The sequence below is a fragment of the Neofelis nebulosa genome, chromosome 10, assembly GCF_028018385.1.
Source record: "Neofelis nebulosa isolate mNeoNeb1 chromosome 10, mNeoNeb1.pri, whole genome shotgun sequence".
NCBI classification, from domain to species: Eukaryota; Metazoa; Chordata; class Mammalia; order Carnivora; family Felidae; genus Neofelis; species Neofelis nebulosa.
Genome location: NC_080791.1, coordinates 62,466,007 through 62,479,642, shown reverse-complemented (window position 1 = coordinate 62,479,642; position 13,636 = coordinate 62,466,007). Strand labels below are relative to the sequence as shown.

Genomic DNA, 13,636 nt, shown 5'->3' with positions numbered 1-13,636 from the left:
TCCGACTTCAGCTCAGGTCATGATCTCAAGGTTGACAAGTTTGAGCCCAACGTTGGGCTCTGTGCTGACAGCTCAGAGCCTAGAGCCTGCTTCGGATCTGTGTCTCCCCGTCTCTCGGCCCCTCCCCACTCATGCTCTGTCTCTCTCTCAAAAATAAACTTAAAAAAATTACAGCCATTTTAGGGGATATATGGGGTCTATTGTGGTTTCATTTGAATTTGTCTAATGACAAACAAGATGAGCATGTCTTTATGTGCTTGATGGCAATTGCACATCTTCTTTAGAGAAATGTCTATTCAAGTACTTTTGTCCACTTAAAAATATATATGACACATTAGAAAGCAAAAGACAAATGGCAGTATCAGTATCAGTATCACTACTTACACCAATGCACGTCAATTAAACTCCAATTTAAAAAAGATTGGCAGATATCTGTTCTAACTACCTCAGTTACACATTATCTAGAAGTTTTAGCTAGGGAGGCCAGGTAAAAAAGTGAGATGCATATTCTATTCATCCCTCCCTTGGATTCCTTGAGATAATAAGCATCATTTTGTTCATCTGGAAATCATTCTTGACAACGAATGTTTCAAATGTAGTTATATTTTGAAGTTTCATTTTCACCAGATTTCTTATACTGAGTAGTTGCCAGATTATATGTTCCTTAGTTCTTTCTGCAATATGCAGTGTTTGAGAATATAATCGATGAATTAATATGAAAATTAAAAGTGAGCCTCATGGTCATGTTAGTTGCCCTTAGTGTTTAGCTTTAGAAACTTATACACGCCCTGTCTCATCTCCTTATTCTTGAGTGCATACACCATGGGGTTGAGGGCAGGAGGAATGGTGTTTTCAAGTACATTGAGAAGAACTGGGACAAGGGGAAGCGTGATTGCTTCACTATGGGTGATGGAAATGACAATGACAACTGTGTAGAAGAATAGGATTAGGATGAGGTGGGAAGTGCAGGTACTTAGGGCTTTGGAAGCAGCTTCTGCTGAGTTCAGCTTCAGCACTGAGTGTAGTATCAAAACATATGATAAAAAAATCAAAGCCACATCACTCCCCATCAGTGTCCATGCCAGAAGTAGCTGGTAGATGCTGTTAATTGTCCTGTCATCACAGGATAAGCTAGTGACTGCAAGATTAGAGCACAGGCAGTGCTCAATTTGGTTCTGTGAGCAGTAGTGTCTCTCAGCAGCCAACACAGGCACTGGGATGGTAGTTAGGGTATTTCGGAGGGCCATGAGCACAGTTGCTTTGACCACAAAAGATTCAGTGATTATTGCTGGATAGTGTAGTGGTTTACAAATGGCTACATATCTATCTATAGCCATGCAGACAAAGATACCTGATTCCATGCCCACAAAACAATGTATGACATACATCTGAGCAAAACACTCAGGGAGACTGATGGCCTTGGTGTTGAACCATAAAATAGCCAAAATTTTGGGCATGATGTTGGTAGCCAGTCCCATGTCTACCACAGCCAGGATCCCCAGGAAATAGTACATAGGCTGATGCAGTGTGGCCTCCTGATTGATGATGATCAGGATAAGGATGTTGGCAGTGAGAGCTAAGAGGTAGAGCAGAGCCAGGGGCAGGGAGAGCCAGTGCTGCCAGGTGTGAATGCCTGGGAATCCCATCAGAATGAACTCAGAGACCTGGAACTTAGAGATGTTGGAATCTCCGGGATGCTGGAACATCCTTCCCTAAGAAGGAAAGTATTCAGGGTCATTATTCTTTTATTTTAAATGTTTATGTATTTTTGAAAGAGAGAGAGACAGAGAGAGATAGAGACAGAGACAAGGAGAGAGTGAGAGAGAGAGAGAGAGGACAATTGAGGAAGAAGCAGAGAGGGAAACACAGAATCCAAAACAAGCTTCAAACTCCAAGCTGTCAGCACAGAGCCCAAGGGAGGATCAAACCCATGAACCACTAGGTCATGACCTAAGCCAAGTCGGACATTTAACTGACTGAGCCACCAGGGGCCCCAGGGTCATTATTTTTAATAACCTCTCTGATTACATTTGGAAAGAAGTTATCCATGTTTAAGATGTTGAAATTGAGGGTTCTTCATCTTCATTATTCTGATCCTACCACTAATATTTATGGACACTTCTGGTGAAATGAAAACTGTGATAGCACTTTCTATGTGTTAACTCAGTTAATCATCCTAAAAGTTCCATAAGACAGAACATATTACTTACACCATTCCATAATTGAAGAATTGCACAGTAGAATTTTCAGGACCTTGGTCATTATCTTCTGTCTGGTAAATCATGGAGCCTGAATAAGAGAAAAGTGATCTGATACCACAAGCTGGCCTCTTCACTTTGATTTTGCTATGGGGTTACTTTCTTTACAGACTGTTTGACTCATCCTTCCAGCTCTGGGCAACAAATAATTTGCAGGTATAGAATGAGAGTGCAGAATGAGAGTAGAGATGTTTAGGCATTGAGAGAGTACAGAATGAGAATAGAATGTTTAGGCATTAAGACATTTAGGTCATGGATCAGGTTATAGATTTTGAAAATTACTGCATTTACTCAGGTACATGGGATTTTTTGAGGTATTCATGAATATTATTTAGTTTTAATGAAAATGCATGGAGTAAATTAGTATACCCAATTTTTTTGTGAAGAAACAAATTTCCAAAATTTCTAATAACTTACCCAAATCCAAGTAACTAGAACAGAGAGAAATGTGTTTCAGGAATCTCAGTGCTCTTTAAATTTTTTTTTTCAACGTTTTTTATTTATTTTTGGGACAGAGAGAGACAGAGCATGAACGGGGGAGGGGCAGAGAGAGAGGGAGACACAGAATCGGACACAGGCTCCAGGCTCCGAGCCATCAGCCCAGAGCCTGACGCGGGGCTCGAACTCACGGACCGCGAGCTCGTGACCTGGCTGAAGTCGGACGCTTAACCGACTGCGCCACCCAGGCGCCCCTCAGTGCTCTTTAAATCCAATTGATTCAAGTTTTGAGTAACTTTCTCCTATTTCTACATACTTTTCCTCTTGGAGCCAAGTAGATCCTCTCACTGTAATGAGTAATACATGTTTTTGAGAATATGAGTTTGAGATAAGGGTTTTAAGTCATATTACTGAATTACTGTATATCTAAGCAATTCCTTAATTCAATAATTTCTTCATTAAGAGGTAAAAGTGAAACAGACTTTTGTGATGTACTTCTACCAAATATGTGCTATTTATTATTATTTCCCTTAAAACTGGACATATTAAGAACTTAATATAAAAACAGAATATTTGGAACATATTGTGGTTCAAATTATAGTATCTACAGAAGAGCAGTGTATAAATAGACATGACACATATATTCTTCCTCACCCAAGTAAACACATTCTGTTATATATATATCATAATGAAGAGTTGTATATTAAGAAGATATGTATTTATGTAAATATACCTATTCTGTTTTATATCTGTTATTTTCATAAGATATTACTTTCAATTTTTTAAATTTTTATAGCTTGCTCTTTTATCTTTAATTTTGGATCTATTTGTCAAATATCTTGGAATCTTTGAGCATGAATTCACAGTTAATAAAAAGTCTTTGAAGCTGATGTGAAACTCCAGGTGATGATTGAGTCTCAGCAATTGGTAGGATTTACTTTGGTCCTCTTGGGGACCTCTTTGCCCCATTGTTGACATCCTTAGTTATCAGTGTTTATAGGTCTTTACTCACTCTTTTTTTAGAAAAGAATCCACATGGTTAATTCCTGGAGGAATATGTGATGGACTTCCAGTGTTCTTGGACACTCTGGGCCTCACACTTAAATATGAATATTGAATTCAGCCCTTTCATTCCCCCTTGCCCACATCGCAGTGGATGCATCTGCATGTATAGTACATGTTAATGTTTCCTCCCAGAATGACCAGGCATCATAAGTTGATAATTAATGTTGTGTTGCATAGTGGATGAGTCAGAGATGTCAAGTTGTTCTTTATGCAGTTTTCCAACCTACATTTCTCTTTTACCATAATTCGTATAGGAGAATGAAAGATTAGATACTTCAAAAAGCAACACTTTTTGGAAGTAGCAAAGCAACATAAGGCAAACTAATAAGAATGCTCTTTGAATACTGTCCTGGTGTCATCACAGATCAGTCAAGACTAGAGGGATGATATGGTTTTCCACTCACAAATTAATAGAAAACCCTGAAGTAATATTTTCAATTTATTCATCCAAGGTGGAAAATGCAAAGTGGGGAATTCACTGAAATATGTTGCAACTCATTAGCTAATCCACAATATCTTGCATAGCGGTATTAATGTGCATTTAAGCTAATAATTGCAAGACTCTCAAAAGCCTTATAATTTGTATTATAGATAAAGGATAGTAGGAGTTTGCAATATTAAAATTTGATTTCTTACATGCTAAAATTGTCATCAAGTCTCTTTGTGAGGGCTGTAAATTTCTCCTTAGTATTTATAGATAATTATATTTCATGTTTCTTTTAAAAATTATTGAGGTACAAATCTGCAACAACTTATATCCATGTATATATACTATGTATTTGTACACCCATAACATTTGATTACTGCATATGTATGATAGATTTGAAATGTTTTATTTATTAGTATTTGATGAGTGTTACTAGTTGTCAAAATGTTGAAAATAGGATCATTCTTCATTTATTTCTCTGTTTTTTGAAGTCAATTCTTGACTCAATGCAAGAAAAGAAAGTAGAAAATGAGCAAAAGCATACAAACCCATAAATTGAGTTTAAGAAATCTGTCTCTGATATTACTTGTGCTCCATTCTTAAGAATATATTTCTTCTATGAGATAAATATTTATTTTCCATGTGTTTCCTTTTGATAGTTCTAGTGGTGATTACTCTAATGGTTTTAATATTACCTGAGAGATTTCAGTCCACCTTCAATACATTTGCCAAATTCTCAGTTAAAGCTCCAAGTTAATACCATATAATATAGCAATAACCACAAATCATAGCACATCTTTTCCATAACAATTTAAATGATTTCAATACATTATAACTTAATTTTTCTGCAAGGAAAATGTACAGGTATATTGAGGTAGTAGCATTAACACACAAATATAGCTGTTTATAAGGTAAACTTTTTTATCATCTATTGTCTGTTTTCATTTTCAAACTCCATAGACAATAAGCATGTTTCCTCACTGGATGGTCCTTATTTTACAACCCTGAGTGTTCTTTCAATATGACAGAGGTTTCCTCCAAGTAGATTTTGCTATCTAGAATGGAAGAAGCATAGTGACAAATAAATCTCTCTAGGAATGAAGCAAGTAAATTAGATTCTCATTCCAAGATAATGGGATGACAGGTGAAAAGCAAGAATGTTCTGACCATGACTGAAAACTAGTCTCTAGCTCTTCATTTCTTCTGGTCATGGGGATGATTCATATCTCACTTCTGCTACAACAGGGCCAGTGATTCCTGTTTGGTTAGGGAGATAACATACATATTCATAATCGCGAGGGAAAATTACACTGAATGGTACTCTGAGAATTGAGGAAATGAACATTGTAAAGAAAATCCAATCATTTATGGCATTAATGCCTTCAAATTGATGGATGGAACCAAACCTGTGTTTGTGAATTTATAATAATCAATTCATATATCCTCAAAGCCTGGCTCCTATTTATCTCAGTACTGACAAGTTTATTAAATCCTGTCACTAGTCTCACTTTTGATGTCCTTTAGTACCTTAGTTTCTCTGTAGAAGACAGATGAATGAAATCTGGTCCAAGTGTTGAGGTAAAAAACGTCCTGATGCTATGTATATGCGCAACCCTCCACCTCTAAATCTCTTGATGTCTGTACTACTGAATTGAATCTTTAAATAACAATGTTATGTCTCCCAAGGGTATATTGCACCATATTAGAGACACAGACGCTGGTATAAGAGTCAAACTAACCCTTACTGAAGTAGAAAAAGAGAAGCTTTACATTCTTACCACTTATGAGATGGTGCACAAATAAGAGAATAATTTAATATGCATGAATATTGGTGTACTTGTGTGTGAAGAATTATGCATGGGGGGTGAGAACGAGACAGGAAATTTTAATGAAAGTTAGTGATTTTAATATTCATTGAGAATTTCGTTTCTTTTAGTGTCAAGTTCTTCAGGACACAAGTTGAAAGCATTTAAATTTTTCACAAAGTTTCAATCACCATCACACACATTTATGTGTTCTTTAATTGTTTATTTCACCTTAAAGTGACAATGTTTATGATATTATGGCATTGTAGAAATTCAGGCTCAGGTTTATTACGCCTACATATTAGGACAAGAATATTTTGATGTTGCAATAAATAATAAAAATTTGAGATATTAATGGTGATAATAGCAATTATAAAATGTAATATCTGATTTTATTTTTATGACTTTTATTAGATAATGAGTAATGCTTATATATTTTTATTGACGGAAAAAACTAAAATGAGTTTGGAATAGATAAACAAAACTCATATCCTATAATGTAGAGGTAACTTCTAATACATTTCTTAATACACTTTTGCTATATATGTTTTTGAAGAAAGTTTGGATAATACCATATTAAAATAAATTCTGCCATTTTCAATTGACATTATATAAGAATCACATTCAAAATAGGATTATTCATTAATATTATGATTATATAACATTACATAATATGTATTTACATAATTTTTAAACCATTTCCTACTCTTAGACATACATATTTCTTTATTTTGCTGGAAATGATCAACAAATACATATGTAGAGAACATTTTTAGCACTTTTTTCATTTAATCTTTTCTTTTTGAGGGGCAAAACTCACATACCATAAAATTACCCAGTTAAACTGTTTGAAAATGTACAATTGGGTGGATTAAAGTACATTCTCAATGCTGTGCAAGTATTAGCACTTTATAATTCCAAAATATTTCTGTTAGCTCAGAAGAAAATTCCATAACCATTAGTCATTCCCTATTCTCCTGTCTCTCTTGCCCCTGACAATAACTAATACGCTCTCTGATTCAATAGATCACCTATTTTGGACATCCAATAACTGTAATCATGAAACATGTAACTTTTATGTTTAATTTTTTTCATGTAGCATAATGTTTTCAAAGTTCATCTCTATAATTGCATGTATCAGTATTTCATCCTTTTTATGGATAAATAGTAATGCCTTGTGGATGAATATGTCTCAGCCTGTTCATTCATTAGGCAGCTGATGGACATTTGGGTTCTTTTGATACTAAGGGTTTGAACTGATTAGTCATATGGTAGTTGTTTTCAACTTTTTGAGTAATTTTTGAACTGTCTTAACATCTCCTGTATGATTTTATATTCCCATCAGCAATGTGTGAGTACACCAATATTTCCACAAAATCTCTGACACTGACTAATTGAAAAGAATTAAAGCCATTTTTGTGAGAACAAACTGAGGGCTGATGGGGGGTGGGAGGGAGGGGAGGGTGGGTGATGGGTATTGAAGAGGGCGTCTTTTGGGATGAGCAATGGGTGTTGTATAGAAACCAATTTGACAATAAATTTCATATATTTAAAAAAATAAAGCCATTTTTGATCATATTATTTATTGTTTTGGTGTGAGTTATATAAGTTCTTTATACATTTTAGATATTACCCTGATTTATATATCATTTGAAAATATTTTTTCCCATTCAATAGGTTGCCTTTTTGTTTTGTTGATGGTTTTCTTTAGTCTGTGAAAGACTATTTTGGTTCATTTGTGGTTTTGTTTCACTTGCTTAAGAACATATCTAGAAAAAAGTTGCTAAGGCCAATGCCAAAGAAATTACTGCATATGTTTTCTTCTAGAAGTTTTATGATTTCAGGTCTCACAGTTAGGTCTTTAATCCATTTTAAGTTTATTGTGTGTAGGGTATAAGATAGTGGTCCAGTTTTATTCTTTTGCATGTAGCTGTCCAGTTTTCCAAACACCATCTTTTGAAGAGACTATATTTTCCCCATTGAATATTCTTGCCTTCTCTGTTATAGATTCATTGACCATATAAGCATGGGTTACATTCTGGGTTCTCTATTCTGTTCCATTGATCCCTGTGTCTATTTTTGTGCCAGTGCCATATTGTTTTGATTACTACAGCTTTGTAGCATATCTTGAAATTTGATACCTCCAGCTTTGTTCTGCCTTCTCAAAATTACTTTGTTAGCTTAGGTCTTTGTGGTTTCATACAAATTTTCGGATTATTTGTTCTAGTTCTGTGAAAAATGTTGGTATTTTGATAGGCATTGGATTGAATCTATAGATTGCTTTGGGTAGTATGGACATTTTAACAATATTGGTTCTTCCAAACTATATATAAGTATGGAATATCTTTCCATTTGCTTGTATCATCTTCAATTTCTTTCATCAGTGTCTTATAATTTTCAAAGTACAAGATACTAAAAAAAAACCTCTGGTGGGAATGCAAATTGGTACAGCCACTTGGGAAAACACTATGGTGGTTCCTCAAAAAATTAAAAATAGAATTACCATATAATTCAGTAATTCCACGTCTAAGTATTTGCTCAAAGAAAATGAAAACACAAATTCAAAAACATATGTATGCACCCCTGTGTCTTTTTGCCATAATATTTACAATAGCCAAGATATGGAAGCAACCCAAGTGTCCATAGATGAATGGAGAAAGAACATGTAGTATATATATACAATGAAATATTACTTGCCATAAAAAAGAATGAGCTCTTTCAATTTGCAACAACATGGAAGGACCTAGAGGGTATAATGTTAAGAGCAATGTCAGCCAGAGAAAAATAAATACCATATGATTTCACTTATATGTGGAATTTAAGAAACAAAACAAATGAACTAACAAAGAAAATGGAGACAAGCAAGCAAACAAAAATCCACTCTTAAATACTGAGAACAAATTGTTTGCCAGAGGAAGGTAAGGGAGGAGGGGATAGGGGAAATAGATAAAGGAGATTAAGAGTGCACTTATCGTGATGATAACTGAATAATGTTTTCAATCATTATATTGTACACCTGAGACTAATATAACACTGTATGTTAATTATACTTCAACAACAACAACAACAACAACAACAACAAAGAATTAAGGCCAATTTAGAGGATATAGTGCTATCTTGTGGTTTTGATTTGAATTCGTCTAATGACTAATGATGTTGAGCATTCCTTCATGTGCATGAAGGAAATTGCACATCTTCTTTACAGAAATGTCTATTCAAGTCCTTTGCTAATTTTAAAAGATATAAGACACATTAGAAAGCATATATACAAACAGCAGAAATTGGTACTATGTTATTACTAAGCAAATTAATATGCATGGACTAAACTCTTCCATTAAAAAGAAGAGACTGGCATATATCTGCCTTAGCCACCTCATTCAACATTGTCTAGAAGTTCTAGCCAGGGCAACTAGGTAGGAAAATGAGATGCATATTGCACTTGTCCCTTGGAATCCTTGAGACAATCAGCATCATTGTGTTATGGCGAAAAACTTTTCTGACTACCAAGATTTCAAATATTAGTATCACCCCTTTTTGTGAAGTTTCACTTTCACCACAGTTTCCTTATACTAACTGAAAGTTGCCAGTGTACATGTTCCTTAGTTCTTCTGCCATGTGTAATGATTGGATAATATGATGGATAAATATGTGGGAGAATTATCTAAGTGAGCCCATTCTCAGGGTTAGTTCTCCTTGTCCATCTTCAGAACCTTATACAAGCCCTGCCTAAGCTCCCTGTTCTTGAGTGCATACACCATGGGGTTGAGGGCAGGAGGAATGACATTGTGTAATACATTGAGGAGAACTGGGACAAGGGGAAGCGTCATTGCTGCATTATGGGTGATGGAAATGACAACAATGACTGTGTAAAAGAACAAAATGAGGATGAGGTGGGAAGTGCAGGTACTTAGGGCTTTGGAAGCAGCTTCTGCTGAGTTCAGCTTTAGCACCGAGTGAAGTATCAAAGCATATGATAAAAAAATCAAAGCCAGGTCACTCCCCATCAGTGTCCATGCCAGAAGTAGCTGGTAGACGCTGTTGATTGTCCTGTCATCACAGGATAAGCTAGTGACTCCAAGGTTAGAGCACAGGCAGTGCTCAATTTGGTTCTGTGAGCAGTAGTGTCTCTGAGCAGCCAACACAGGCACTGGGATGGTAGCCAGGCTGTTTCTAAGTGCCATGAACACAGTTGCCTTGACCACAAAAGAATCAGTAACTATTGCTGGATAGCGTAGTGGTTTGCAAATGGCTATATATCTATCTATAGCCATACAGACAAAGATACCTGATTCCATGGCTACAAAACAATGTATGACATACATCTGAGCAAAACACTCAGGGAGACTGATGGCCTTGGCACTGAACCATAAGATGGCCAAAATCTTGGGCATGATGGTGGTAGCCAGTCCCATGTCTACAACAGCCAGGACACCTAGGAAAAAGTACATAGGCTGATGCAGTGTGGCCTCCTGATTGATGATGATCAGGATAAAGATGTTGGCAGTGAGAGCTAAGAGGTAGAGCAGAGCCAGGGGCAGGGAGAGCCAGTGCTGCCAGGTGTGAATGCCTGGGAATCCCATCAGAATGAACTCAGAGACCTGGAACTTAGAGATGTTGGAATCTCCAGGATGCTGGAACATCCTTCACTAAGGGAAGAAAACATTCAAAGTTACTGTACTTAATATCACAAACACTGTAAGTATTTGAAAAGGAGTTACCTGGGTTCATGAGATTAAAAGGGGTATTCATCTTCATTATTCTCATTTCAGTACTAACATTTGTGTGATATTATTACAAAACTGGAATGTTGGTAACACGTTTCAAATTAGGAGTCATTCAATCATCACAAATACTCTATAAAGAAAGTTGTAAGATTTCAACTCTCTGATAATTGAGGAATAGAACAGTATAGCAATAGGGTCTTGCTTATTATCTTCCATATTATGTCATGGAAGCTTGATAAAAAGAAAACCATCTCATGTCATAGCCTGGTCTTTAAGTTTGACTTTGCTGGTAGATTGCTTTCTTTGTAGACCAAATGCAAGTCTCAGAGTAGAGATTTCCATGCATGGAGTCTTCTCAGATGACAGATAAGGTTATAGAATATTATTTATATGTCATTAAAATATATGAGTTCATTTAGTATATTAATTTTATAAGCAGTAAAGTGCTGTCCAGTATGCTACTTACCTAAGTCCATGCAACTATAAATATGGGTTTTCAACATGGGTTGGAAATCTCAGTATTTTCAAGCCAGTTCTTTCTGGTTTTGTGTAACTTTCCCCTTTTGGACATAGTTTTGCTTCTTAAGTAGTCCAGACAGTCACATTATACTTAATAAAGCAGAAGTGAAAACAAAAACAAAACTGACAAACTAATGAGTATGGGATCAATATTTTATTCAGAAGTTCTGATAAGATCAAATTACTCTCTATATAAGACATTTCTTTGATATAGTATTTTACTAATATTTTGTATTTAAAATGAAAGGAGATTACATTGTGTGTTCTTTCAAAATGTGTGCTATTTATTTATTTCTTCTTAAGGATTGCATATATTAAGGATACAATATAAATAAAGAGTATTTAAAAATAACTGTGTCTTAAAATGATAGTATGTACAGAAAGGTAGTGTTAATATAGTCTTGGTGGATATATTCACCTAATCCAGATAATGGCATTTTATACTCCTTACAACATAATGAACTAATTAAATGAAATAAGATGTAACTATTAATTTTTAATTGTTAAGAAAACATAGCAATATTTTTAACAAATATGCTAAATTTCAAGTTAAGAATTAAAAATACTTGAGATCGAAATGAAGAGATAAATGTAATCAAAGTTTTTAAAATTTCAAACTGATGCTATAGTAGTTTAGATATATACTATATAGGTTAAAAGCTCTAGTGTTTATGGTTTGGCATTTTGACACCCAAACCCAAACAGTGAAATAGCTTTGGGCGTGCTATTTTGGGTACTGACAGTGAGATTCCTTCATCAGTTCAGAGCAATGGAATAATTTCAACTTCACTTAAAAGAACAAACAGAAAGACTGTTTCTAACTTCCCAAAGAAGGAGCAATAATGGGTGTCAGTGTCTAGTTCATTAAGTTAATATACATATCTCCCAAAGAAAGCAAAAGCAAGGGGTGGCTTAGTCGGTTAAGCATTTCACTTTGGCTCAGGTCATGATCTCACGGTTGATGAGCTCCAACCCTGCAACGGGCTCTATGCTGACAGCTCAGAACCTGGAGCCTGCTTCAGATTCTGTCTCCCTCTCTTTCTGCCCGCACCCCCCCTCCCCCGCTCGTGCTCTGTCTCTGTCTCTCTCTCTCAAAAAAAAAAAAATAATAAAAATTAATTTAAAAAAAAGAAAGCAAAGACATGGTATTTGTGTAATTTATATCATTTATAATGCCTGGCACTTAATATACACTCAGTACATATTTGTTATATGAAAGAATACTGGAGGAGGATTAAGCAGTTTATATGCCCATGATTCTTGAATTATTCATGAGGAGGTTTGAGCTGTTAACAGACATAGTGACATATTCACGTATGTTAAAAATGTAAAGGAATGATGTAAGGGAAAATGTAATGGAGAATGTTAAAAAATGTAAGGGAGAAGCAAATCAAAACAATATAGAGTTAGAAAAGAATAATGGATATTTTATCAAAACAAAAATAAAATAATGGATATTGGCATGAAAAAGACAATTCATATACATCGGTAAATACAATAATTATTAGAATACATTTGCAGATTACAGGAGGAATTTTCAAATTAATTTTTTTTTTAAAAACTTGTATTATTTCTAAGGGGCACTAAAAGTGCAAAGTTGGAAAGTAAATGTATAGAAAGAATCAAGTATTCTTAAAGCAATATAATAACATCAGTATCAGCTATTTTTAAAGCATTAATGGGGGCGCCTGGGTGGCGCAGTCGGTTAAGCGTCCGACTTCAGCCAGGTCACGATCTCGCGGTCCGTGAGTTCGAGCCCCGCGTCAGGCTCTGGGCTGATGGCTCGGAGCCTGGAGCCTGTTTCCGATTCTGTGTCTCCCTCTCTCTCTGCCCCTCCCCCGTTCATGCTCTGTCTCTCTCTGTCCCAAAAATAAATAAAAAACGTTGAAAAAAAAATAAAGCATTAATGGAGTTAAAAATAACAATTATGCAGTGATGTATGGGACAATTTATAGGATAATATAATATTTGTGACTCACCTGAATCTGAACACTGAACCATAACTTGTAAGAAATTCAAGTAGAAAATTACAAATTTAAAGTTAGGGTGAGAAATGTGAAAATATATTTCTTGAAACAAATATGTAAACAATAATTGGTAATGATATGTCTGATAACAGTATTAACAATTTTGTACCCAAGGGTTTAATTATAAACCTACATGCAAAAATTGGAGATTACAGACTATTTTAAGTACACAAGATACATCATGTTATGGGCCATAAGTGAGAAATAACAAAAAATTCTTATAGAGACAAAAGAATACATACATTTGGAAATATTTAGGAACAGTATGAACTTATAAATGTAACAAATATAATATAATAATAGAAATTGTAAAAAAGAAAGAATAGAAAAATAATGATGAACTTAAACCTTTGGGAATATGGTTAATACATTT

At 35.0% G+C, this 13,636-nt stretch overlaps 2 protein-coding genes across 3 annotated transcripts; both read right to left on the bottom strand.

Moving 5' to 3' along the window:
* Positions 1-746: 746 nt before the first annotated feature.
* Positions 747-1,706, bottom strand: LOC131488689 (putative olfactory receptor 56B2). Its single transcript, XM_058690550.1, has one exon. The coding sequence runs from the start codon at positions 1,704-1,706 to the stop codon at positions 747-749; it is 960 nt and encodes a 319-aa protein (XP_058546533.1).
* A 7,970-nt stretch (positions 1,707-9,676) lies between these two features.
* On the bottom strand, positions 9,677-10,829 carry LOC131488688 (putative olfactory receptor 56B2). 2 transcript variants are annotated; one of them, XM_058690549.1, is made up of 2 exons: positions 10,811-10,829; positions 9,677-10,614 (listed from the first exon to the last, which is right to left on the bottom strand). In XM_058690549.1, exons 1-2 carry the CDS (start codon positions 10,827-10,829, stop codon positions 9,677-9,679), a joined length of 957 nt encoding a protein of 318 aa, XP_058546532.1. The 2 variants fall into 2 exon arrangements, with proteins under 2 accessions (XP_058546532.1, XP_058546531.1); XM_058690548.1 differs by lacking the exon at positions 10,811-10,829 and having other exon boundaries at positions 9,677-10,697.
* Positions 10,830-13,636: the final 2,807 nt, after the last annotated feature.

Coding starts and splice junctions, on each gene's coding strand:
- LOC131488689 (XM_058690550.1), bottom strand. CDS start 1,706: ATGTTCCAGCATCCCGGAGATTCCAACATCTCTAAGTTCCAGGTCTCT.